Source organism: Beta vulgaris, chromosome 7 (genome assembly GCF_026745355.1).
Source record: "Beta vulgaris subsp. vulgaris cultivar EL10 chromosome 7, EL10.2, whole genome shotgun sequence".
In the NCBI taxonomy this organism is placed as follows: domain Eukaryota; kingdom Viridiplantae; phylum Streptophyta; class Magnoliopsida; order Caryophyllales; family Amaranthaceae; genus Beta; species Beta vulgaris.
In genome coordinates, this window is record NC_079208.1 from 7489514 (window position 1) to 7516345 (window position 26832).

The following is a 26832-nucleotide window of genomic DNA, read 5'->3' on the forward strand; positions in this document are numbered from 1 at the left end:
TTATTTCCCTGCGTACCGTCCACGTAGGACGGCACGCGAAAAAATTTTTTTTTTTTAAAACTGCAATAAAACCGCTACTCAGAGTAGCGGTTAATGCATTAAAACCGCTACTCAGAGTAGCGGTTATATTTAAAATCAACCGCTACTCTGAGTAGCGGTTTTATTTAATGAACCGCTACTCTGAGTAGCGGTTTACAAGATTTTTGGACCCGTTGTAAACCGCTACTCGGAGTAGCGGTTCATTAAAGAAAACCGCTACTCCGAGTAGCGGTTTATAAAAATCCCCAATTCAGACCTAAATCCCCCAATTTCCCAATCTACAGGTGCTCGAAATTTTTTTTCTCTCACAATCACTTCTCCCTCTCTCTCTCTTCCGACGACGCTGCATTAGATCATCATCGCCGGCGACCGGAGTCCGTCACTTCTTGCTCTCTCTCTTCCGACGACAGCGGCACCTCACAATCCGTCACTTCTCCCTCTCTCTTCCGACCACAGCGATCTTTGTGAGTATTTGTGTTTTTTTTTTTGTTTTTTTTAATTTAATTTGTGTAGCATGCCATATTTGTTAGATGGAAATTGTTTAGTTTGATTAGTATAATTTAGTTGTTGATGATTAAAAATTTAGGATATTGTGATGGTTTATTTTGTATCAATTGGAAGGTTAGTATAATTGGAAGGTGATTAGTATAATTCGAAGGTTATTAGCATATTGTTTAGTTGTTTGATTAGTATAATTTAGTTGTTGGTTGGTTAAAAATGAATTTGAGCATTTTGTGATGGTTGATTTTGCATGAATTGTTGTGTTTATGTTGTAAATACTACTAGTATAGGTGAAAAATAGTGTTATATTGTTTGAATATGTAGAATAAGAATAACTTAATTAAACATTATGTTTTTTGTATGTAGAATATGGAACAACCTAAATATCCTCTATACCTTTATTGGAATGGTGAATTATCTCAAAATGATGTTGATATTGTATATAGAGGTGGAAGGAAAAAGTTTTTGTTCATCAATTCCGGTATGATGTTTCAAGAGATTCTGAATAGGGTATATGACGTTGTTGGATGTGATCGTATGTATGTGGAACTGAAATTGTTTATGAGATATCCGATGCCGGGAAAATATGTGCCAATTGCACTAGAGGATGACGAGTCACTGAGTGCTATGTGGCTTTCAGTGACACAAACGTCAGCCATGGCAATGGAGGTGTACATTGAACAAGTTCCCAAAGAGATAAATGTGCAAAGTAATGTGGGTTATGTACCTTCAATGGACTTTAGGGATAGCATGGAGGTACCGACATCAGCTCCTAATATGCAATTTGAATCATTTACTAGCATGTTGTCAGACCCACATTATGTAAATCAGCACATGAATGAGTTTATTTCTCCTGCTTCGTCTCCCCACATACCATCCACATTCCATCTTGACACTCTACATCAAAATGATGTTGATTTTTTGGGAAACGAGGAGGAGCATGTGGATTCTGATAGGGATGAGGATGATGATGCAAGAGAATTAGCTGACAAGGCAATAAAGGCTGGTGTTCCTTCACAAGATTGGCTTAGAGTTGACGAAGTTGATCAAAGGTTAATAGATTCATGGATGACTTGGAATGTCACTGGTTCATTAACTGTGGCTTCTGAATTTGAGATAGGACAAGAGTTCGCCTCATTGCAGCAATTAAAGAATTTTGTGAAAGCATGGTCGATCTCTAGAAACCAGATGTTTCGGGTGTTAGAGTCAGAGCCCACAAAGTATGTCATTGAATGTGCTAGAAAGGAAGTGTGTCACTGTCCATGGAGGTTGCGTGCAATCATGACTAAGTCGTTCTCATTCAAAATTGTACGATATGTTGGTCCACATGCAAGCAATTGTTTAGGAGACATAACATGTGGAGACCATCCTCTCATTTCATCAGATTTCGTTGCTGATCTTATCGAGGATTTCATTAGGACTGATCCTTCATTCAAAGTTCAGTCCATCCTTACTTTTGTGAAGAACCAATATCAATTTTCAATAACATATAAGAGAGCTTGGTTAGCAAAACAAAAGGCAATCAGCAATATTTTTGGTGATTGGGAGAAGTCGTATCAAGAGTTACCGAGGTACTTGCAAGCCTTGAAAGAGTCCAATCGAGGCACTGTCGTTTACTGGAGTACGATCCCAACACAAGATCCTACTACGCACATCTTTAGGAGGGTCTTCTGGGCCTTTAAACCCTCCATTTCCGGATTCCGTCATTGTCGGCCTCTTATCACTATAGATGGTACTCACTTGTACGGGAAATACAAAGGCAAATTATTGATTGCTATGGGAACAGATGCTAATTTCCAGCTATTCCCACTTGCCTTTGCTGTTGTGGAGGAAGAAAGCACGGAGGACTGGTCTTGGTTTTTAGCTTGCATTAGACGTTCCGTCACAGATAGAAAGGATCTGTGTGTCATCTCTGATCGTCATAGGGGTATCCTTGCAGCTATGAATGAGCCTGGTAGTGGTTGGGAGGAACCATATGCACATCACCGCTTTTGTGTGCGTCATCTTGCTTCGAACTTGAATTCGAAGTATAAGAATGCTGCCATCAAGAACCTATTCGGAAAAGCTGCATATGCTAGGCAGAAAAGGAAGTTTTTGTACTATATGGATCGAATTGGCTCCATTAATGTCGAGGCAGCTAGATATCTGTTGGACATTCCCCTTCATCTATGGTCTCTACATCATGATGGTGGGTGTAGATATGGTGTGCAAACCACCAACATGTCTGAAGTGTTTAATGGTGTCCTAAAAGGAGCAAGATGTCTACCGATCACTGCTTTGGTAAGAATGACATTTTATCGTGTCAATTCTTATTTTGCTACAAGGAGAGAATTAGGTAGAAAAAGACTTGAGGAAGGCCATGATTATAGCCCGAAGGCGACTAACATCATTGAAAAGAACATGGAGAAGGCAGGTGCTCATGAGGTGATTGTGTTTGATTATGAGCGAGGGCTATTTGAGGTCACTACTGGTCGTGGAGACCGTATTGCGGGAAAGGTGGAAAGAAACACACGGTTAACTTAATGCAGAAGACATGTACATGTGAGAAAGTCATAATATATAAGTTGCCGTGTTCTCATGTCCTTGCGGATGTCGTCACCGGAGCTTGTCATATAGTGGTTTTGTGGACGCTTCATTTCTGACTAGCTCGTATCGATCTACTTATATGTCCTTTTTCAAGCCTGTGCCTGATATGCATAATTGTTCTCCATATGATGGTCCGAGAATTATAGCTGATGAGAGGCTAAAACGTGGAGCTGGACGTCCACGGTCCACTCGAATACAAAATGAAATGGATGCAGCTGATAGGTCTGGCAAATATAGATGTAGCATTTGTAAGGTTTCAGGACACAATAAGCAAAGATGTCCTAATAAGAACGGTGAAGGAACATCTGGGTAAATGTTTTCATATTTTGTTAAATTTCAAAAATTTATATTATTTCAATAGTCCTCATTTTGTTACTAACCGGTATATTTTTTTTTTCTTATTAGGTCTGATGGCGCAGTCCATCTTTCCCGGCCCCACTGATCGCAGCGTTCTCACCCTCCAGGACCAGCATCGGAGTGAGGATGTCTGGAGGGGAGTAGCGGACACGGTACTAGTGTCGGTTGCATCATCACAGTCTCTATCTTGACTGGGAGATTCACGATAGGGTTCTTCGGTATGTCGAGCGGGCTGGTTTTCTCGGCATACATCGTTTGGTAGGGGGAGGTTTGGAGATTGATAGACCACTTCTGACGGCATTAGTGGAGCGATGGAGGCAGGAGACCCATACATTTCATTTGACTGTTGGGGAGGCGACGATTACTTTGGAGGATGTCGCTGTTATCCTTGGACTTAGAGTCACGGGGCACCTGTTATTGGTCGAGGCGAGGGTAACTGGGCTGCATTAGTTTTCGAGTTGTTAGGGATTTGGCCCAACACACCGGAGAACGAGCCCAAAGTTCTCCAGGGTTCGTCTTTGAGATTGACATGGCTTCGGCAACATTTTTTCTTGTTGCCGAATGATGCTGATGAGGTGACTGTCCAGCGATTTGCCCGGGCTTACATTCTTGCATTGATGGGTCCATTCTTTTTGCCGACAAGAGTGGAGATGCAGTCCAGGTTCTTTATCTCCCGCTTTTAGCTGATCTCGACGTAGCAGGGACATATAGTTGGGGTAGTGCGACCCTTGCATACCTGTATCGGCAGCTATGTCGGGCATCACATAGGGGTGCGAGGGAGTTAGGTGGCCCTGTGTTGTTGTTACAGATTTGGGCATGGGAGCACATACACATTGGCAGACCTCGGATTTCGAGGGTGCGGGACCCACCTCCACAGTTTGACGAGGCTTCCTATTTTAGGCTCCCAGCATGTTCCGGGGATTGACCCCTTAGCTGTCAGGTAATATTCAATGTCTCACATTTGTTGACATTTTTTAGATTCATTTTTCTCATGGATAATAACGTATATTTCTTTTCAGTTGGCTTCGAGTACACATCACTAGGTCCCACACAGCAGGTGGGCTTCCTTACTACAGGGATGCACTTGACCATCAGACGGACGAGCAGGTACATAGGCTCGTACTTGCCTAACTTATATACATTGGTAGACTCTTCTTTTGCCTAATATTTGTAAGATTCTATTTTTTGTAGATGACTTGGCAGCCATATACTGATGCGAGACTGGCGTTGTTACCTGCTATATGTCGAGCTGATCGACATGTATGGCGCACATGGCCCCACTTATCTGTTTCGACATTGTAGAGTTCCATTTCCCTGGTCGAGTTATGCGCCAGTTTGGATTCGAGCAGACGATTCCCGCACCTTCTGATACGAGCACAACCCTTCATGCCATAGATCGGAGGTCGAAGAACAAGAACTATCCGCTCAGACATCGACCTTACATTGCACATTGGGATGAGCGCGAGGGACACATAGTTCAGGGCACTCCTTTTAGTGGTCGTACTCTGCCTTTGACGAGTATATGATATGGTTTCGTCGCATCACGAGGTTACGCCTGACGAATCCATCGAGGCGACCACCTTCTACACATTATCAGCCTGCGTCTGCAGATATAGTACTGGTAAGTTAACTGATTTTTAGTTGCACTTTTATTTATTTATACAACTATATAATATGTATTTTTTTCTTTCTATTCAGGCACATACTTTATCTGATATTGCTCATAGGTGCGGTACTGTGCTAGAGGCTTCTGAGTCATTGCCTCCAGATATGGTGCGTGACTTGTATGCGCAGACATTGCAGACTATGAGGGGACTGTGTGTTGATGCTGTTGGCCGAGCTGGACATGGCCACATCGTACAGGGCGTGCCTACTTCTGCTGGATATACATCGACTTCTACATCTTCTACGTCTGCTGCCCATATATCTACCACATCAGCTTTGCTTTCACCTCCAGTCACTCAGAGGGCCTATCGACGACGTTCTGACACTACTCCCCCTTCTCTTGATGCCATTGCAGAGACTCATGAAACCACACCTAGCTCATCTACACCTTCACAAAAGAAGAAGAGAGGGTTTTAGAAGTTTCATTTATTGTTTATGTAGTTAGTTAACATTATTTTCTCACTCTAACTTGTAACTAAATTTTTTTACATACATTTGAATGTGTATGATTGGTGATGAGTGATCAATGTGTGGCTTATATTTGGTGTTGTTGAATGGAATTTGGTGCTGGAATTGCAGGTTGGATAATGTTGAAATTGGAGGTTGGATAATTGTTTGGAATTGCTGGAATTGCAGGTTGGATAATGTTGAAATTGGAGGTTGGATAATTGTTTGGAATTGCTAGGTTGGATGTTGTTGTTTGGGATTGTGGAATTTTTTTGGCGTTCTGGCAGTTGGCCAGTTATGTGGAAACAATGATGAGTTTGTAGTGGGTACAAAACCGCTACTCAGAGTAGCGGTTTTAATGAATGAACCGCTACCTGGAGTAGCGGTTTACCCGAGGAGGAAACCGCTACTCGAGTAGCGGTTCACTCATTAAAACCGCTACTCTGAGTAGCGGTTTAGGTGAATGAACCGCTACTCGGAGTAGCGGTTTTGTTTGAAGTAAACCGCTACTCCGAGTAGCGGTTTACCTCCGTTAAAACAAAAAAAAAAATTTTTTTCGCGTGCCGTCCTACGTGGACGGTACGCAGGGAAATAAAAAATTTTCTAGCACATTTTGGGAATTAATCCCCTTTTTAGCATTATTCAAGGAAAAAATTCGAATATGTAATTGTTTTTACAAAACCTATTTTATTTTTCAAAATTATTGGGTTTCTTTATTGGCCCTATAATGATCCTATCCAATAATGACCCTGTCCAATAATGATCCTATCCAATAAAGCTCTGTTCAATAAAAGTCTTACAAATTTGACTCTAACCCTATATCCATTGGGCTACCCTGTCCAGTAACCAGGTCTATTGCTAACTAAACACTCATAGGTATAGATATCGTGGGATAAGAGGGTATTTTATCATTTTGTGCACAACTTCTGATTCTTTGAGGACTGCGCTATTAATTAGTACTATGAAAATTGAATTTCATATGACTGATTGGGGCCTCTATGTTATTTTCTTGGGTATTTCAGTAACTCGTACTTCTTTCTATATGCTTCTGATCTTTCTTAGAGGAAGTATGCTCAGGAAATAATGGAGCGTGTAGGCATAGGGACTTGTCAGCCTGCAATGACTCTTGTTGACACTAATAACTCTAAACTTAGTGCAGATTCAGGTCCTTTAGTGGCTGATCTGACTCATTCTCGCAATCTGGTTGGTGCTTGTCGGTACCTCACTTTCACTCACCCAAAAATTGGATAATTATGTGGTACAACAAATGTGTCTTTTATGCGGTATACATTGCTTTAGAATGAATGAATTTATTTATTGGTGAATGAACATACTATAAAGTAAACTTTATACATTCAAAGTGATAACTATGAAAGAATTGAAACAAGAAACATATGTCAACGATTAAGTGGTTGATTTGGTAACCAATAAAGAATAACTTGAATAGAATTTTAAGCAGTGCCAAATGCCCTCTTCATCCTCATCACCTCTGCATTACTTAGAAGAGTGATCTGTTGAGCTATCTCAGCAGGTAAGTTACCGCCAAATAAGGAGTTCATTGTGAATTGAATAGCTGGGTTTGCACCATTCAAACTAACAAATGCGGTAGCTTGGGTGGTACCAACATTAACCTGGAAATGAAGCATGGCCTGTGGGAAAATCATAACATCTCCAACCTCAAGTCTTCTGTAGTATGCAGTGTTGTTTGTGTCAATAAATCCCGCAATTATTGATCCCCTTGATACAATTAGAACTTCTGATGTTCGGTGTGAGTGTACAGGTATTACTCCACCGACACCAAAGTCTAACCTTGCCATGGAAATACCTAGACCATTCAAAGCTGGGAATTGATCAACAAATGCTAGAGTTACGTTGTTTCCGGGTACATTTGTGATCGTTCTACCACCACGGAAACCAGTATAAACAAAATCATCTGTAGTTAGAGTAGCAGGGTCTCTACAAGCATACCCTTCTGGTCCTCTTGGGAGACTACGATCTGCTACACAAAAATCAACTTCTATTGCATGAGAGAGAGACACCAAGAGAGAAAAAGTGAAGAAAACTATAAGGTTATTCATTTTGTAATCAATTATGCTAGAAATATAAGAGCCTAAGAGGTAGATTTGCTAAGGGGAGATTTATTACTTTCTTCGTGTTTTTCTTGCATATGAGATAAGATATGGTAGCCAAGATTGGCACCCTATATATATAGAGAGAGTACTCATCCTTCATTCCTTCGTCAACCAAAGGGAAATATTAGACATTTTGCTGTCCAAATTTTATAGTCAATTATCACACATTTTAGGAATAAAGCCTTCGTGTATTCAATGCCTTTGACTTTATCTTTAACAATATTATCTAGGAACCGAAAATTAATAATTTCAACTAGACGCAGTCAGCAAAGTACGGAGCTTAAATGATTGAAATAACATATTGCATTTCAGCAATTCAGCTATATGGAAAATTCATAGATGGTAGGTGATTGTTAATACTCTTATATACTCCTGCATTATTTGAAGATATCATATGTTTTTATAACAAACTTGGTCTTTATCGTATCTTCTATTCTTTTTAGGCACTTTCTCTATTTTTTTAGATGCGATATTTGCTATTTTAATGGGTTAAATATAGTATCTAAAAAAACAGAAGTATTATTTCTTGTATTTGTCAATGACTTTTTAACTTTAACCACCGTATAAGTTCAAGTTTTTCAGAAAATAACAATCTTATGGTTCATAAAGTCTCACTTTAGCTAGACAATGTAACACTAACTTTTTTCTCTCTATAGAACGCTACTCCAAGTACCTAACTAAAGGTACATGGATTGACTCAAGTTTATGTTGAGCCCTAATTCAAGTTTGAGCTTGAGCTTCATGTTCAAGTTTGATTCGAGTTCTAGAGGTGATCATGGGTCGGGTCGGGTCGTACCTAAAAAAATTTACCCATTGGTCGGGTCGGGCCGAATTTGTACCTAAAGCTCGCTATTTCAAGCCAAAATGAGTGGGCTTTTTGGGCCAAAATCAAGTCGGGCCAAAAACTAAACTAAAAAGCCATTTTTGACTTACCCAAAGCAAAAAAAAATCGGGTCGGGCCCGACCGCGGGCCAAAAATTCTGCCCAAAACCCGGCCCAAAAATGGTTCGGGCTGATCCTGCGGGCCGGGCTAAAATGATCAGCTCTATCGAGTTATAGTCGAGTTTGATTTTTTCAAGCTCGCGAGTTTTCAAGTAGAGTCAAGCTTGACTTCGAGTTTCAGAGTTGGAGTCGAGATTATCCAAACTCGACCTCGACTTGCATCATTTACACCCCTAAGAGAAATGATTTATTTGTTTAAGGGTGAGGATTATAAAGGATGAAAGGATAGGAATAAAACAAGAGAGACACACCTTTGTTTCACAAGTAACTCGCAAGTTGTCTCGTCTTATTTACACCCCTAATTTCACTTACCTTCTTCCCCTCATCCTCATCCATCCCCTTCTATCCCTTACATCAAACGCCCCACGGTATCTAGAAAATTTGATTCTCAATTCTCTAAGATGATTGAGATTTTGTTCTACTCCGCTTATTAAAATAAATTTCAATAAAAGTAAGTTAAGTTAAGCAAAAATAAGTTAACATTCAACAAAAATATGCTCAGTAAAAATGAGTTTATAAAAATAAGTTAAATTCATCAAAATAAGTTTTCAATAAAATTTCAATTAAATAAGTTCAGGCTGTTCAGCAAAAATTTATTCAGTTAAGTAAGTTCAGCAAAAGCAAGTTAATTAAAAATAAGTTAAGTATAAATAAGTAAGTTAAATGCAACAAAAGAGTATTTTTTATGAGATACAAAATATTTCTTTATTATATTTAAAACGAAACGGAGGAAGTAATATAAAACCCGAATCTCCAATATGTAATTCTTTATAATTAACTATACCCAATTCTCAACCGCTAAAGAACCAATGACGTGTCAATATATGAAACACTTAAGTTTCTGTTATACTAATTTGAAAATCCAGTAGGATGAAGTATCAGCTTATTCTAGTAGAGCTGCTAAATAAAGATTTGACACATAAAAACAGCTTCTAGTAGTAGTAGGGACTACATTACAGCAACAAAATCTGTGTGGATGTAACGAATAACGATGCTCAAATTTCAGCATTTGCAATGGCAGCACCCCATCAATGGCGTTTCTCTTTCTCACTCCTCTTTACTCAGAAAACCCAATGGAGGAGGAGGAGGAATTACTCGTCCGTCTACCATTATGTGCTCCCAATCATCTCCTACTCGGACTCAAGTAATCCAACAATTCTCAATGTTTCTTCGTTATGTTTATGTTGTTTTATTATTATTATTATCTCGGATTTTGATATATGCAGTTGTAAGGCCCTTGTAAACTTGTTACTCGACACACATTAGGTGTCTACTCGGATACGAGTTTTCATGTGTCCGACACGGCTATTTTGTAAAAAAAGTCAAATTTTTAGTTTGAAATGAATATCCAAGTAAAGTATCATGTCGAATAGGATACGCCATGACACGTGATTCTTGAGGTAGATGAAGGTGTTGAAGTAACATAGGTTAAGGCTAATGTTAAGTTATGTTCAATTTCTGTCACTTTTCTTATTCATCATAATATATTTCTATAATCTGAGTCGAGAGTTCTACTTTATCACAGATTATGAATAACAATCATATTGATCTAATCCTAATATATGTTATATATAGTCTTACCACCCTCATGTCGGAGCGTGCAAATTGCGAACACCCAACTTAATTCAAATTGAGTCCTACCAAGTGATGCTTTAGTAAAAATATCTGCCAACTAAAACTTAGTAGGAACATATGACGGACTCACTAATCTTCAGTCATAGCATCACGAGCAAAATGACAGTCAACCTCAATATATTTAATACGTTCATGACATACCTGATTCTTGGCAATATATAATGCAGATTGACTATCACAATATAATCACATTCCTGTAGATGCTGAACTCCAAGATCACATGGTAGCTGCTTTAACCACTTTAATTCACAAATTATAGCAGCCATAGAACGAACAATACTGCCTCTGCAAACGATCGAGACATTGTAGGTTGTTTTTTAGTCTTCCTAGAGAATATCCTAACAATACAAACCACCCACTCACGGATATCGAGTAATAGGAAAAACAGCCCAATCACAATCACAACACCCTTCAAGGCGTGCTTTTTAGTCTTCCAAGATAATATCTCAACAATGCAAACCACCCACTCAGGATCTCCAAGTAATAGGACAACTAGACCAATCAGAATCACACCACCCTTCAAGGCGGAGATTACTATCAGAACGAAATCATACTCCATGTTTTGGATTTTTTTTCTTCAAATATCTCACGACTCGCAGAGCAGCCTCCCAATGAACAACTTTAGGAGCCTGCATAAACTCTGATAAAATATAAACAGAATATGCCACATTAGGTTATAATAATACAAAATGAACCAACAATATAATAAAGTGGCTTTTTGTAAGATCATGTTATATCCTCAATTCTGACGGGTTGGGACAACGTGACAACTAATTCCGGAGTGAGGGAATATGAAGAAATGAAGCTTTTTAGATATATCTTGTGGTAAGCTACAAAGTAAAAAGGTTTATGGGTTTTTTCAGAGGATAATGGAAAGCATATCAGTTGGAACAGAAGTTGGTGGTGCTGGAGGGGCAAATTCATATAATGCTTTAAAGAGGCTGGACCAATTATGGACTAACATTTGCTCTGCTGAAACAGGTGATAGTTTTGTACTTACAGTTTATGTTCTACATTAAGATTTACATAATGTCATATCATTGAAGAGGATTAATAAGCGTGTCAAGTTTGATATTATTGCAGTAACTATACCACCACAGGTAGTTACGAGTGCTCGTGGTGCTTTTAAGCGTAGCGAATCTTCTGGAATGACAGTGGAAGATTTTGATGTAGTGGTGTGTGGAGGTACTTTGGGAATTTTCATTGCCACTGCATTGTGTGCCAAAGGCCTGAAGGTCGGGATCGTGGAAAGAAATCTACTGAAAGGGGTATAGTACATAATTTTGACTGAGCTAGTGCTAAGAAACGAGCATTTTTGTTTTCCCTTCAAGACTACATTTACATTTTAATTTTGTGATCAGAGGGAACAAGAATGGAACATTTCAAGGAAAGAGCTGGTGGAACTTGTAAAAGTTGGCATTTTCGATGAAGATACTTTTGAACAATTTATAGCTGCAGAATTTAATCCTGTGAGTTCTATTTTTGCAATCTAATTTTTATAGTAAAACATTGTATTCCATGGAAACCATTTCTTATAATTATATGGACTTAAAGCTTTAGATATTTTGATTTTCATGTCTTAAAGGGAATTTCTAGGGGGTGGATCTAGTTGTAGGATATATAGTCCAAAGCTGCATCAATTCTTTTCTGAATGATACTGTTAGCAACGAAGTATGCATTTAGCAGTTCCCTGTCAAATGGCTCATAATTGGCTAGCTGTGAACTTGTTATACCATTATCTTGACATTGCTCTTATGTTTTCTTCCCATTGGCTTGATCGATTCTGCAGAACAGATGTGGATTCGAAGAGAAGGGTGAAATTTGGGTAGAGGACATTCTTAACATTGGGATTTCGTAAGTTAGACCTACTTATTGTGTTAGAATATGTGATGCTTGCCATAATAGGGAAAAAAAACTCTTTGTGAATACGTGAGAATTGGGAAACTAATCATGAGTGTCTAATTATCTCAAACATAATAAGTTACAGAGTATGTAACGAGTCTTATTGTATCACGAACTATCTAGCCAATTTAGTATGTTGATTTATGAGTGTGCTATGCTTCTGTGCTCGTCCCCATTCTAGAATGCTCATTACATAGAAGTACATTGCATATACCTCTTCATCTCATCCATGATTTGCAAAAGGATGCTGTACAAAATCATCTGTAGAATATAACTGTAAACATGTAATATTGTTAGAGAACTCGTATTCCCACCCAGGATCTGAGGATCATGCAATGCGGTTATGCCATAAACCATATCAATAATAAAGAACACTAACATCCATGAGCAAATTAACACCTACCTTATTGATGAGTGGTGACTAGTCAATACTATAGCAGAAACATTGATCCACTAAAAATAGTTATTGTAAAAATAACCACAGTTTCAGGCTTTCAGTAACACACTATCCAAATAGTCCCCTGCCTTTGTTGCATGAATGTATAATAATCAAACAACAGTTCAAGAAGGGAATCAAGAATCTGTCCTTACCTAAGTGCTATGTAATACTTTGTGTTTTAAATCGCTACAATTTGACTTTCATGCTTACCAACACATAGCTTTTACCATTAGTATCTCTAAATTTTTATTAGTAAATACTTCAAAAATCGATATTATGAAAATATACATTTAGATGAATCCACATCATCTTACATGCCAAATTTTCTTCTTATATATTAGTCTATATTATCGGCCAAGGGTGCCACATATATAGCGAAATTGTCAATTCAGTGATAAAAAAAACCGGAGGATGTATAAAGTTACAGACTAAAGCATTATAGATTGAATAATTGAATCAAGGCTTGGGTTTTAGATTATTCAGTAACAGGACTAACAGCTAATTCTGTTACAGTGAATACAAAATAACACGCCATCCAAAAACATATCGTGATAATAGCAGTGGACTATAATAGTTCTCTTTTTCTTCTTATGATTTTTCTGATCACTATTTCCTATTTCTAAGGTGTTGCATCTGCAGACAGTTTGTGTTAGCTTGAAAATTTTACATGTTATTGTCCCAATAAAAAAGAATATGGATCTGGTATTAGAAGAGAATGTTCTTTACTTCGTACATCTCATATGACCACTCTTGTTCCCCAACCCCAACAAAATGCAGGCCAGCTAAGTTGATCGAGATAATGAAGGAACGCTTCAGGTCCCTTGGTGGCATAATCTTGGAGGGTTATAATGTTTCTAACATATGTGTGTATGATGATTCAGTGGTAAGCTCAATAGATCTCAGCATAATCTGACCTTTGTTCTGTCACCTTCACTACTGAGCAAGCAAAGAGGACACTCTCATAGTCTCATATTCATGCTCTACGCAGCTATTAGTCATTCACTGTCGGGGTTCCTGGCAATGTAGGTTTTGCAGGTATCTGAAGAGAAGATTTTATCCTCACGCCTGATTATTGATGCTATGGGAAATTTTTCTCCTATCACAAGACAGGTCAGTCTTTTGCGTCCCTTATATTTCACGATTCTAGGACACGACTGCTTTATGCAGCGTTAATATCCTTTGTGTCTTAATTTCCCAAATGGGCAAAGCGTTTATTATCGTGTCTTGTGCATGAGAAGCTTGGTGGATATCTTACATAAACCATCCTATTTTGAAGCTAGAAGTAGGACCAAAACAAGAAAGATCAGAAGCTCATTTTTTCAGAAGAAAAATTCTTCAAGGGCCTTTCTAATTGATAGAGTGGCTTACATTTTGTTTTACAGATAAGGCAGGGAAGGAAGCCGGATGGTGTTTGTCTTGTTGTTGGTTCTTGCGCACACGGCTTTAAGAATAACACTACAAGTGATGTTATTTACAGCAGTTCAGCAGTACAAAAAGTTGGTCAGTCAGATGTCCAACTATTTTGGGAGGTACAATCCCTTGAAAATGATAGTAAAGATATTAACATTTTGTCAGCTAATAATATTTTTCCTGCAAACTCGGTCAAACTTTCTTCGAATTATGCAGGCATTTCCAGCTGGTTCTGGTCCCATGGATCGGACAACTTACATGTTTACCTATATGGAACCTCAGCCAGGATGTCCTACCCTGGAAGACTTGTTAGAAAGTTACTGGGAATTGATGCCAAACTACCAGGTTAACTGAAGATATCCTCTCGTCATTGACATTTTTTATGATATCTCTTTCAACTTTCCACTTTGCTATTTTAACTCGCTGTTCCTTTCTGGATGTTGATTTTGCCTCGTAGTTTTCCGTCTTGATGATATTCTTGGTCAATTAGTCTGTATGATTTTGTATCCTTGTTGAAGGATTAAAAATCCTACTTCACTTGGTCTTCTAAATTATAGTAATGTTGACCTAGTATATGCTTTTTTTTCTCCTCACTGGACTTTATAAATTTGAATCTATGGTTGGTGCCACTCCCTTTTTTAATGCAGTTCTCATCTTCCCTTCCAATTCTTTGCTTTTATCAGCAAACTTTGAAACTATACCTTTCTTTTTCCTAATACCTGATCAACACAGCAACACCCTTCCTGGCAACCAGTACATGGCCAATGAGCTGTCTTTCCACTGCTTCTGCAGTAATAGATGAAAATATATGTTCTATCTAACCCCAAATTGACCTATAGGCTGTTTTTAGTCTATCTGATATAGATATATTCCAGGGGCCTCAACCATCAGCTTAAGCTTTTGGTTGAGCTGGTCCCTTGACATGCCATCAGCTTAAGCTTCTGGTTGAGGCCCCTGGAATATATCTATACTCTATCACTATCACTGATCAATACATGGATCATTTTCCTGGAGATGTTTTCCCCCTAATCAAATACAGTTTTAGGCAAAGCGTAAATATTGCGAAGACCAAAAATGGAAACAGTGACATGTATTTCGAGATGAAGCAAGTCATTATTATGACTGATTTGGAACATGCCATGCCTGTCACATGGCAGTTAGTGTTAGAGTGTTTCAGCTGTTGACAGATTTTCTGATTTATAATGACTTGTTTTTTTTTTCTGCTTTTCTTTCTCTTCTCTGAACCATTCTCATCCTAGATTTGTTTTCTCTGTCTGCAAATTTATAATTCATCTGCCTGTGTTATTTTTGAGGTCATGCTTCTTCCCTAACTACCTGAATGCATTCTAATACGCCAATATTGAGAAGTTTCCGACTTTTCTTAGTTGCACACGTGCATGATTGTAATGAATGATGGTCTGTTTCTTGTCAAATAGGGAGTTACCTTGGATGATCTCAAGATTATGAGAGTTGTATATGGCATTTTCCCTACTTATCGTGACAGGTAACTTAAAGATGCTAGTAAGCTGTTTCATTTCAGTAAATTTTTTGCAAGTACACATTTCACTTGCTGTAATCTATCTTCATGAGTATAATTATAGTCTGGAACTCAGTCTAGTTTCAGACAGAATCAGATCATTCAACATGGATAATTAACTGAAAATTCTTGCACACCTGTTATAAATGATTATATTGCTAGTCTTACACTCCTCTTTTTCTCTTTTTCCCTCCTCTGGTTTTGCAATATGGCAGTCCACTACCAGCTGCGTATAACCGTATTCTACAGGTGTTTCACATTTGTAACTCAAAACCCTTCCATAGATTATATGGTGGCCAACGTTGCTAAATTATATTCTGCAGTTTGGTGATGCTAGTGGTATTCAATCGCCAGTTTCCTTTGGCGGTTTCGGAAGCTTGACCAGGCATCTTGAGAGATTATCTTCTGGTATATCTCCACTGGAAACTACTGTTTGATCATTGAAGCATGAAAATCCTGGCAGCTTTTCTTAATAAGTGTGATACTTGACTTATTTAAACTTCACTAGGAATTTATGAAGCAATTGATGGCAAATTTCTGGACTCGAACAGCCTGTCTTTGCTGAATCCATATCTGGTTGGTGGTAATCTACACTATGATAGATTTTGACTTAAATTTGTTTTTCTTAGCATAATCTAAGTCAAATATTTATTTTCAGCCCAATCTTAGTGCTTCTTGGCTGTTTCAAAGAGCGATGTCAGCAAAGCAACAGCCTGATGTATCACCTTCTTTTATTAATGAGCTACTCCATGCCAATTTCCAAAGTATGGAGGTAAAGCTTGCAGGTTTCTTGGGAATGATCCAGCCATTTTCTTCTTCCTTTTTTTTTGGAAAAATTTATAGGAATAATCCCAACATGCACTTGTCTTCTCAAAAAATATTCGCAAGATTTTAGGGGACCTTCTCATAATATTCCGAATTGTTATCTTTGCATATATAACAGACCCAAAGAGGCTAGACAAAGACTAACTATTACCACAATTGTTTTTCCCCTCAAAAAAAAAAAAAATTACCACAATTGTTTTAAGATGGTCCACCAAGAAAAAACTTGGTCTAGTTCTAAATACTCAAAAGGCGGGATTATATTGAGAAGATGTGTGAAAGTTTGGATCATATCATATCAGTTTTTTCCTTTTCTTTTTCCTTCTACATACTACATCAAATAAGATTTATTTTCTGCTATCTTGACATTGGACAAATTCTACAGAAGCTGGGTGATCCTGTTTTAAGACCGTTTCTTCAGGTTACTGCCTTTCTTGTTTTTTCAATATCCCTCTGCAGTCTGCATGTGTTCTAATTTCCTTAGCTGCATATAACTTATTAGTCATTTTTTATGATGTTCATGTTCTTATTGAGCAGGATGTAATTCAATTTGGACCTCTAGTCAAAACATTGGGGTTGGTCATGCTTACTAAACCTGGCATCATTCCTTCCATATTCAAGCAGGTAAACTATGAGTAATATCCCTATTCCTTGAGCTATCAAACTTGACAACAGATTTAGATAGAACATCCCATTGTCTGTATGTAAGGAGTTATCTTGGTGGAAAATTAAAGGTTGCTTGTCGATCTACCATTAGCGAAAAAATTATACTCCCTCCGTTTCATATTCACAGACTCCTATGCAATTTTCGGAGAAGAGAGAGGTAGAGAGTAAAAAGAAAAGGGACCCATGTGGGAGGAGAGAGATAGGGAGAGTTTATTGCCCAAAAAGGAAGTGTAGCAAGTAATGTGAAACTTGAAAGTGTAGCGAGTATTATGAAGTGGAAGATGTATGATGTTAGAAACATTGAAAAGTCGAATAAAAAGCTGGAGGACCTGATATAATTCTTGTAGGCATGTGATCAGATCTGCCCAGTTATTCGAAGCTCATGCATTGCTGTTTTTGCCTTAAAGCTCCTTACTTTGCTTTGTGAACCCTCTATCAAAATTTCTAGTGTAATACATACTTTGCATATGAATCATGATCACATTTATAGCATAAATGTTGTTATCATTTGCCAGTTTCATATTCCAAAAGATTTGGATTACTTGCTGCTTTCAGGTCGGAGTTCCGGTGCTAATTGATTGGTCAGGCCATTTCGTCATGCTCGGTTATTATACATTCCTCTCAACTTTTGTAGATCCTTTAATCAGGTAGTTATAATTCTTTACCTAGTACTCATTCTATCAGTTGTTACATACTATTTCATTATATCATACAAAGTATAGGCCAATGGTGGCCATTATTAATCATATTTCATCTACTTCCTGCGTTTTTTTAAAAAAAAACTTGCAACACTTTACTAAATGGGAAATAATTAATTACTTGCAACACTTTCTACTTTAGTTTTTTCTTTCTCTCTATCTCTCTCCAATCACATGAGACTTTTTTTTTTTTTCTCTCTACCGCTATCTTACCTAAATTTTGCTTTGGAGTTGATAGAAAAAAAAAAAGTGTTGTAAGTAAAAAAAAAAACGAAGGAAATACTTAAATTTGTTATTTTAATTGTATCATGTTGATCATTTGTGTTAGGCCTTCAATAAATACATTCCCTCCGAAGATGAAGTTTCAATGGAAGCGATATCTCGATGCTTGGAAATACGGAGCCGGTTTAGACTACAGACTGTGAAACAAGAAATTGTTGAATTAATTACCAGAACTCAATGCTTCCTTATTGTGATTTTCAGAAATTCCAATGACTAATTTCAAGTTTTACCTAAACTTTGATGTTACACAAATTATTCGGCGGTAAAATTAAACAAACTCAATAAACAATCCCCTTTCATTCCACTTTAACCCAACACTATTCTAGTCATCCCTTCTCTTCTTTTTTCTTTGTTTTCTTGATTCTCGAACTGCAATAGACAATTTCAAATAATAACTCGGTAGTCTTACGGAACGGATTAAACTAGTCAGATTAAAGAATAACATTACTGAATAGAATAAACTAGTCACAAAATAAATTAAATCGAACCTAATTTTAAATTAAAAGTAGGTGATCTTTATAAGACCAACTCTTTACAACTAATAGATAAGAGATTTATAATTCCCCCTCCCCCTCTCTTCATTCTTCAAGATGAAATTGATCCATTTAGTTTTGTAGTGTATACTGAAATATGACTTCAAAGAATCAATAGAGGATTTTGAACCCTTTTTGTCACCGATGTTACTTATTGGCGTTTTGGGATTTCTTTTTTATAAAACGGGGTTAGGAATTTTAAAGGAAACATATATAGGGGATGTTTGGTTTAAATAGAAGAATGGAAAGAGAATTAAATCAAGTATGGGGGAGAAATGGTAACAATAATTGTTTCTTTTATTGGGTGTTTGGTTCAACAATAGAAAGGAATCATTTGTAAGGGAGTAGAAAGGATCTTGTTACTCCTCTAATTTGGAGGGTAACATTTTAGGCGTTTGGGTTACCCTCAAGTAAGGGTAATGGTTAACCCACTATCCAAACCAAACAAGGAGTAATGGATTCAAATTATCGAATCTGTTTCCAAACTCCAAAAAAGCTCAACCAAACAAGGCCTTAGATATCTTACATTCTATTTTCTTTTTCGCATGATTATGATATAATAAACGGTTATTTCACCAAATACCCCTGACAAAAAAATTTATTCACCAAATACCCCCACTTTTTTCAAAATTCACCAGATACCCCTAACTTTAAAAAAACCTTCACCAGATGCCTTTAATGACTAACGGCGGTTAACTCCGTTAGTCATTAACGTTAATTAACCCTAAAAAACCTTAATTAACTCTAGAAGACCTTAACTTACCCCTAATAACTCTAAAAATCCTAACTAACCCTAAAAACCCTAACGCAGCCCCAGCTTCCCCCACCACCACCCCACCAGGCCCCCACCCAACCCCAACTCCACCACCCCCCCCCCCCCGACCAGCCTCCCTCCCCCGCAACAACCACGTAGACCCTCCCCCACTCCCGTCGCCGCCCCATGTAACCCCTCCCTATACCCACGCAAATCCCCCACCATACCTAACCACCCTCAGCCTGCACCCCCCAACACCCCAGCCCGCACCTCCCTACCACCCACAGCTCGAATCCCCCTACCCCTTCGAACTCATCGCTCCCCCTCCCTTGCCGGAATATCGCGAATCCCGAGCCGCCCTATCCCTTCGAACTCAGTAACAATTTTCAACAATGGCAAATTATCTACCATTGGTGGATCTTCGATTGGAAGGGAATGTGGAAGGGAGAGGGGGACAAGTGCACCGGCGAGAGTGAGAGAGGGGGAGGGGGACAAGTGCACCGGCGAGAGTGAGGGAGGGGGAGGTGGGGCTGCGTGAGGGAGGCGCGAGGGACGTGGAAGGGGAGGCGCGAGGGAGGCGAGGGGAAGGGGGCTGCCGGGAAAGAGGGTCTGCCTGGGGGTTGCCAGGGAGGGGTTGGAGCTGCTGGGGCAGGGGTTGGGTGGTGGGCTGGTGGGTCTAGGGTTTGGGGGTAGGGTTGGGTTAAGGAGAGTTTAGGATTTAGTTAGGTTTAGTTAGGTTTATTTAGGGTTTTTTAGGGTTAATTAGTTAATGGAGCACTAACATTCGTTAGTCAAAAGGGTATTTTGAGTAATTTTTTTAAAGATCGGGGGTATCTGGTGAATTTTGAAAAAAGTGGGGGTATTTGGTGAATAAATTTTTTTGTCAAAGGTATTTGGTGAAATAGTCGTTTATCAAATTATTTTTTTTGACAATTGTTTCAATCTTTTGCATAATGTTTTCCTTATATTTTAACATCCATATTGTTATCAAATAAGATTGAAGTTGAACCAAAGATATTGAACCATTTCATTATGACAAACATGATCTTTCTCAAAACATACAATACTAATTTTCATTATATAAAAGAGAGAATAGAGAGAATTTTGTATTTTTGAATCTTGATTTTAGAAGAGCAAAAAAAAAAAAAAAAGTCGCGTGGAAGAACCTAACAAATTGTATTTGCTAACATAATTCCTAGGATTCATATATGTAAATGATTCATTTGGGCATTATTTAACACCTTTGATGCTGCCTCCATTTTTTAGTTCTAATGATTTTACTTTTTTTTTAGGGGTCTAATGATTTTACTTTATATGTTTATTAACGGACAATTCTGAGTATCAATATATCTTTAGCTACATAAGTACATAAAATTATAAAAGTATGATAATTTGAAAAAATTTACAAGGACAAACTAACAAGATCACGTGACATGATTATATTTTCATTTCTTACAAAATAGTCAAAATAAAATATGTGAATAGTGAAAGAAATGAATACGATATAACTAAAGATTAAAAATATTGATCTCCTTATTTAAAAAAATGTTTTGGTCAAGGTATGTTTGATAACATGTGTTACATATAGAGGAAAAGGAAAAGCAACCATAAATAAAGGATTATTTTTGCTATAACTTTAAAGAGAAATATAAGATCCTACAAACTCGCTTTGACACTCTTCTCCATTTTCCTTACCAATTTCTCTCTCTTCTTTCTTTCCTTCTCCCTCTCTCTTAGTTTCCTTTGTTTCTAATAAACATAATTATCTCTGGTTGTTGCATTGGAAAGAATAATAAGAATAATGGTGGGAGGAAAAGATCGCTCAAAAGAGCGTCGTGAAAAGAGACTTCAAGAGATTTCTCTGCTTCGCACCATTCCTTATTCAGACCATCGACGGTATATCTATGCTCCTAAATATTTTTATGTATTAATCTATTGTTTTAGATTTAATTATTGTTTACGAAATGAACATGATTGTTATAAAATATATAGATGTTTATGTTCTTGTTTTTCTTGTGTATATATTAGAATAGATATAACAATATAATTATATAATGGTTCTTGTGGATAAAGGTAACATGTATTTTGCAACTCAAGGCTGCATTTTGGATGGAGTCCGTTGTGATTCTTTGTTTTGTACATTATCCAAAATTTATGTATGAAAGATATATAGTTGTCATAACTCATCAAAATTTTATGTAATATTAACTTTTTAGGTATGAAAGATTACTATGTTTTTTCTAGAATCAATTTTTTGCGATAATTTCATAGTGTTATTCGATATATCGATTGACCTTAAATATTTAAATTGTGACGGTTAGAAAATATTTGAAAATGAGGAGCATTTGATGTACAAAGTCACTAACCAACTAATCTACAATGTCATGTTGATGTTTGCGAGAAAAAAGAAAAGGTATTTAAAGACAAGATAACATGCACCCCATAATTATTAGATTGAGAAACTGGTAAACAAATAAAAAAAACTCACGGTTACATCCCATTATCCTAAAATGATAATTTCATATCTTAAAACATAAAACCAAATAATTTGAGCAAATTTGAATTATTATATGAATTTTTTTTGGATGTATGATGTCTCCGATCCTTTAATCTCTTATATGAGAGTATTGTTCTTTTCAAATAACTATCAATCGTATGTTTAGCTTTCACCATAATGTTTAATTAAAATTTTGATTGTATTTGTTAGATGAGTAACAAAAAAATAGATACAATCTAAGCTACATATACTTTTTAATTACAATTCTACAAATGTGTATCAAATTGATTTATCGTTGTTTCTTTGTTGTTGAAGATTTCAGTTTGGTGATTGTCCCATAAAATTAAGATTTTATCTTTATTAGTAATGGAAGATGGCTAATTGGTTCAAGTTAATATTTCACATACTACTACAACTATCATAAAAAGTGATTTTTCAAGGTCATTTATAATGGTATAAGATATAATCTCACACATTAGTGAATAAAATGATCCGAGCATTGTCTATTGCCATCTCTAGTTGTGATGAATCATGCATGTCTAAATCTTCACTTCATGACCACAAAACTTGTGTTATTATGCAGTCTTATCAAAATATAGTACTCTTAGAGACTCTAATCAAAATGATATAGGTAGATTTGGATAATTTTTTAATCAAATGTCTAAAATATTTTACGAGACTCCTTATATTTTTTGGGGATTTAATGTTTTGTTTATCGATATATTAGGTGGTGGACCGCTGAAACGATTGCAGTAGTAACAGGTGGTAATAGAGGAATTGGGTTTGAGATCACCAAACAACTTGCTAATCATGGGATGACAGTTGTACTTACCTCAAGAGATACCGAGGTAGGTATTGAGGCCGTGAAGGTCTTACAAGAAGTTGGATTGTTAGTGGAGTTTCATCAATTAGATATTGTCGACCCTCAATCTATTGAGAATTTCACCGAATGGATTCAAGAGACTCATGGTGGCCTAGATATTTTGGTAAGACTAATAATTTTTTATTATTCTATGTTATACCCATATGTTTCTTTATACGTTATATATTAACCTTTTTAAAGTTCCACACATTGTCCTTAAATATACAGAAGTAAATTATAATGCGTGATATTCTCACTGTTATTTAGACGTCGTTAATTTCATTTACTTTTTGTAATCTAGTAAATATAATTTTAGCTTATAGATAATTTAACTCTTATGGGGTATATTTATAAATTAAATTAACTCCACTAAATACAAAAGTAAATGAAATTATTTATTATGCATAGTCAAAATAGAGGGCATTATACGTGCATTACGGACTTACGGTAAGTTTAAGGGTACTCCATGAAACTTTAAAAAGGTTGGGGTATTGTGCATAATTATGTGTTGTGAAATTCTAAAGGTTGAGCTATGGTGCATTATGTGCTGTGAAATTCCAAAAAGGTTGAGGAAATCTGATTATAATAGTCTCTGATATATTTAGCTCTACTCCAGTACTTGTACATGGAAACACCTAAAAATATGTTACATTAATGCATATAAACTATTGATAACCATGTGCTCTAAATTGTTTTAAAAAAAACCAGGTAAACAATGCAGGTGTTAACTTCAATGTTGGATCAGAGAATTCTGTTGAGCATGCAGAGCAAGTTATTAGAACAAATTATTATGGCACCAAAAATGTAATCGAAGCTATGATCCCTTTGATGAGGCCTTCGGCATCAGGTGCTCGTATTGTTAATATTAGCTCAAGGCTAGGCAGATTAAATGGCAAAAAAAATGTAAGTTAATAATTCTAGTTCTCGTTCATTTTTTGCTAACCAAATATCAAGACGAAAATTTTAATTTATTCATTGTTTATTTCATTGTTCATATTTTTTCGATACCATTTTATTTTCAACACTTCCCAATCATGGTTGTGTCATATTACTTACAAAATTTTCACAATTTTTTCAGAGGATTGTGGATGATACATTGAGGGAACAACTATCTAATGAAGAATTGTTGTCAGAGGAACTAATTGACGATACTTTAAAAACCTTCGTAGAACAAACTAAAGATGGTAGTTGGACATCTGGTGGATGGCCTCAAACATTCACTGACTACTCAGTGTCAAAACTTGCTATAAATTGTTACACGAGATATTTGGCAAGAAAGTTATCAGATAGACCCGAGGGTGAAAAAATATGTATGAATTGTTTTTGCCCAGGATGGGTTAAAACAGCAATGACAGGTTGGAATGGAAATATTTCTGTGGAAGATGCAGCTGATACTGGTGTGTGGCTTGCACTACTACCTGGACAACCAGCTAGTGGGAAATTTTTTGCTGAAAGACGTGAGATAAATTTTTGAAAAACTTTGTCACATATGTTACATTTTTTTGTGTTTATTAATGGTAGTTTTTATGATAAAAACTACCTTATCATGTTAGAAGATCAAATAATGTTTTTGCTTTGTAATTGTAAAAAGAAAACGATTAGTCCGGTCAATTTATAGAGATGGTTATTAAATTCAAAATGATGATTAGATTTAGCTCTGTTAATTCCTTTAGATTCATTTCGTTGTGTTTTAACTCAATGATATGTAAAATATGAGGGTCATTCAATATATAGTTTTACAACTTTTACTCAAAAATTATGCATGCTTAAATTAGCCAATTACCATTGCACTCTACTGCCTCCTTCAATTATGTACCAAACCTATATAAGTATAAAAATCAAAGCGACACATGTAGGCTATATATGTTCAACTTATTTTGAAAAATAAATTTAGATAAAATAAGATAAGTTCAGATAAGATAAGACAAAATAAGATAAAATAAAATAAGTTGAATAAACGGACTAATTATGCTAGGCAGCACAATAAACTAGAATATAAATTTAGATAAGATAAAATATAATAAGTTCATATAAGTCATAAGATAAGATAAAATAATTTTAAATAAGTCAAAATAAGTTAAATTAAACGGGACCGTAATGTATATGTTTGTTTTTTCTTTTAACATACATGCTTGAGAACTAAATATGGATAAGATATAAGGATACAAATAATATACTTAGGGGGTGTTTGGTAAGATTAATGGAAATGAAATGGAAAGGGTTTGGATAAGGAAGGGAAACAGAAATAATAATTGTTACCTTTAATACTTGTTTGGTATCCTAGTGGAATGGAAACAATTGAGAGGTTTATTATGATTGAGGAAGGAAACGTGATTTGTTTCCACTAGTTTGATAAGGGTAGCAAATGGGGGGATTGAGTTTCCCTCCAGAAACGGTATTTGTTACTTAACACTCATACCAAACAATTAGAAATGAAAACGCTTATTTGAATCCGTTTCCTACGTCAAATTACTCTATACCAAACACCCTCTTAAGTAGCATCTAATAATTTCAAATCAGTGAATGTTCTTCACCCTACTTTATAGCAAAATTCTTAAATATACTTGGTCCACACTGATATTAGTGTAGACCAATAGCTGGCACATGTAAGGTTTGCCTCCCTTTACTGCCCCTCTTTCTCTCTTTTTCTTACTGTCTAAGTTAACATAGTGAGCTTTGCTCTATTTGTTTTAAAAGGATGACTATATAAAAAAGATGGTCACTATGTGTATACACAAAATTTCGAGTCAAAATAAATAAGACGAGAAACAAAGTAACAAAGGAATTATATTTCAATAAATGTATTGAGTACAATCTCTGTAACCAGTTTATAACGAAAAATAAACTAAGTCCTCTGATTCTGTTTCGTAGCTTGAGAGTGACACGTGTTGATGTCGACGTGGAGTTGAATGTAGACTGACTTGTTGTCAACGTCAACTTGAATTTGAGTGTGGGATGACGTTTTGTCGACATAAACCTGAGTTTGAGTTTTGTTTGGGTATATTCGAATGAGGGCTGACAAAGCTTGAATCTCAGTCGAATATGTTTGAGTGTGTATCTGAACAGTTGGCACAGGTTTGATGTGCTTGTTGACTAATTGCAGAGAGAATTCTAAGAGAATTTGATGAGCTCTTGAGAATAATGATTTTTCCGTCCCCTCAACTAAGAGATGTGAGGTCTATTTATAGGGAATGGAGATCCTTTCATGGACTTGGTAGTTTATGGATTTGAGCCCGTTTATGACTTGGAAGTCTTTTTACCTTTGCCACTTGACCATCTTATTCGGACTAGTAATATGGGCTAGCCCAATACTTTATAACCCAAATTATATTTGTTTAATTTAATTTGAATATGTAATTTGAGTGGGCTAAATTAATTAAATTGGGCTAATCATATTTATTTTCATGTAAAACACTAATAAATTTTTAGTGTCTACACTATGTTAGAAAATTATAGATATAATTGAGGAGTCAATAGGTTGAAAATGGTGACTATATGATAAAACAAGGTCACTATATTAAAAGAAAAATAGATATAAAAAGAATAACTATAGGTTGGAAAACAACGACTATCCATTATCACCAACAAATCCAAAGACTTAGCACTTAATTGTTGCCAAATCGAATAGTAATCCAAACTGTAATCGACTACTTTTAAGAGGTAACTCAAGACAACCTCGTCTTTGAACATGAAGGCCGTGAAGAGTCAAGAAAATTGCGCGTTTGCAGTTAGAATTTTGTTTCTTCTCTCTAAAGTTGAGGAAACAAAAAATTGTATTGCATTTCGTTTGGCAAGGTTGAGGAAAAATGGTAACTATATGTTGAAAAAAGTCATTATATGAAAATAAAGATCATTATACTAGAAAAGAAAGAGATTTTAAAAGAGAGTAACTATAGGTTAAAAAAAGGTCACTATGTCACAAAATGATTTATCTATAGTCATCCTTCTCCTTTGTTAAATTTGCTTCAAATGTTTTCCATTAAGGAGAGAGAACCTATGGTGAACAAAGGGAAAGATAGCATAAGGGTTGAGGGAGGGGGACAATTCAAGAGAGAGGAAAGGGAAA

The 26832-nt window shown here is 36.4% G+C and overlaps 5 protein-coding genes and 1 long non-coding RNA gene across 9 annotated transcripts; 5 read left to right on the forward strand and 1 right to left on the reverse strand.

Annotated features, from left to right (window-relative positions):
• Positions 1-1026: 1026 nt before the first annotated feature.
• On the forward strand, positions 1027-3063 carry LOC130589445 (uncharacterized). Its single transcript, XM_057390708.1, has one exon. It carries the CDS (start codon positions 1027-1029, stop codon positions 3061-3063), a length of 2037 nt encoding a protein of 678 aa, XP_057246691.1.
• A 1308-nt stretch (positions 3064-4371) lies between these two features.
• LOC130592232 (uncharacterized) lies at positions 4372-4754 on the forward strand. Its single transcript, XR_008970494.1, has 3 exons — positions 4372-4423; positions 4503-4590; positions 4675-4754. It is a non-coding gene; the product is annotated as an uncharacterized LOC130592232 (long non-coding RNA).
• A 240-nt stretch (positions 4755-4994) lies between these two features.
• Positions 4995-5604, forward strand: LOC130592231 (uncharacterized). The gene is made up of 2 exons (XM_057396442.1): positions 4995-5104; positions 5182-5604. Exons 1-2 carry the CDS (start codon positions 5006-5008, stop codon positions 5563-5565), a joined length of 483 nt encoding a protein of 160 aa, XP_057252425.1. The 5' UTR covers positions 4995-5005; the 3' UTR covers positions 5566-5604.
• Positions 5605-6846: 1242 nt separating this feature from the next.
• On the reverse strand, positions 6847-7773 carry LOC104898557 (auxin-binding protein ABP19a). Its single transcript, XM_010685651.4, has one exon. It carries the CDS (start codon positions 7671-7673, stop codon positions 7047-7049), a length of 627 nt encoding a protein of 208 aa, XP_010683953.2. The 5' UTR covers positions 7674-7773; the 3' UTR covers positions 6847-7046.
• Positions 7774-9594: 1821 nt separating this feature from the next.
• On the forward strand, positions 9595-18355 carry LOC104898558 (hypothetical protein). 4 transcript variants are annotated; one of them, XM_010685652.4, is made up of 18 exons: positions 9600-9873; positions 11228-11345; positions 11448-11632; positions 11726-11833; positions 12154-12218; positions 13483-13588; positions 13732-13815; positions 14088-14234; positions 14332-14460; positions 15552-15619; positions 15868-15901; positions 15976-16060; positions 16161-16228; positions 16311-16424; positions 16860-16895; positions 17012-17098; positions 17696-17787; positions 18167-18355. In XM_010685652.4, the coding sequence occupies exons 1-18, from the start codon at positions 9721-9723 to the stop codon at positions 18261-18263; spliced, it is 1776 nt and encodes a 591-aa protein (XP_010683954.2). In that variant the 5' UTR covers positions 9600-9720; the 3' UTR covers positions 18264-18355. The 4 variants fall into 4 exon arrangements, 1 of the variants encoding a protein (XP_010683954.2); XR_007276425.2 differs by lacking the exon at positions 18167-18355 and having other exon boundaries at positions 9596-9873; positions 16311-16416; positions 17696-17722; XR_007276427.2 differs by lacking the exons at positions 15868-15901; positions 16860-16895; positions 17012-17098; positions 17696-17787; positions 18167-18355 and having other exon boundaries at positions 9596-9873; positions 16311-16382.
• Positions 18356-20875: 2520 nt separating this feature from the next.
• Positions 20876-24471, forward strand: LOC104898560 (uncharacterized). Its single transcript, XM_010685654.4, has 4 exons — positions 20876-21303; positions 22632-22890; positions 23475-23669; positions 23845-24471. Exons 1-4 carry the CDS (start codon positions 21209-21211, stop codon positions 24238-24240), a joined length of 945 nt encoding a protein of 314 aa, XP_010683956.1. The 5' UTR covers positions 20876-21208; the 3' UTR covers positions 24241-24471.
• Positions 24472-26832: the final 2361 nt, after the last annotated feature.

Coding starts and splice junctions, on each gene's coding strand:
- LOC130589445 (XM_057390708.1), top strand. CDS start 1,027: ATGTTTCAAGAGATTCTGAATAGGGTATATGACGTTGTTGGATGTGAT.
- LOC130592231 (XM_057396442.1), top strand. CDS start 5,006: ATGATATGGTTTCGTCGCATCACGAGGTTACGCCTGACGAATCCATCG. Junction 5,105..5,181: donor CGTCTGCAGATATAGTACTG/GTAAGTTAACTG, acceptor CTTTCTATTCAG/GCACATACTTTATCTGATAT.
- LOC104898557 (XM_010685651.4), bottom strand. CDS start 7,673: ATGAATAACCTTATAGTTTTCTTCACTTTTTCTCTCTTGGTGTCTCTC.
- LOC104898558 (XM_010685652.4), top strand. CDS start 9,721: ATGCTCAAATTTCAGCATTTGCAATGGCAGCACCCCATCAATGGCGTT. Junction 12,219..13,482: donor ATTCTTAACATTGGGATTTC/GTAAGTTAGACC, acceptor AACAAAATGCAG/GCCAGCTAAGTTGATCGAGA. Junction 16,896..17,011: donor TTTTAAGACCGTTTCTTCAG/GTTACTGCCTTT, acceptor CTTATTGAGCAG/GATGTAATTCAATTTGGACC.
- LOC104898560 (XM_010685654.4), top strand. CDS start 21,209: ATGGTGGGAGGAAAAGATCGCTCAAAAGAGCGTCGTGAAAAGAGACTT. Junction 21,304..22,631: donor CCTTATTCAGACCATCGACG/GTATATCTATGC, acceptor TCGATATATTAG/GTGGTGGACCGCTGAAACGA. Junction 22,891..23,474: donor ATGGTGGCCTAGATATTTTG/GTAAGACTAATA, acceptor AAAAAAAACCAG/GTAAACAATGCAGGTGTTAA.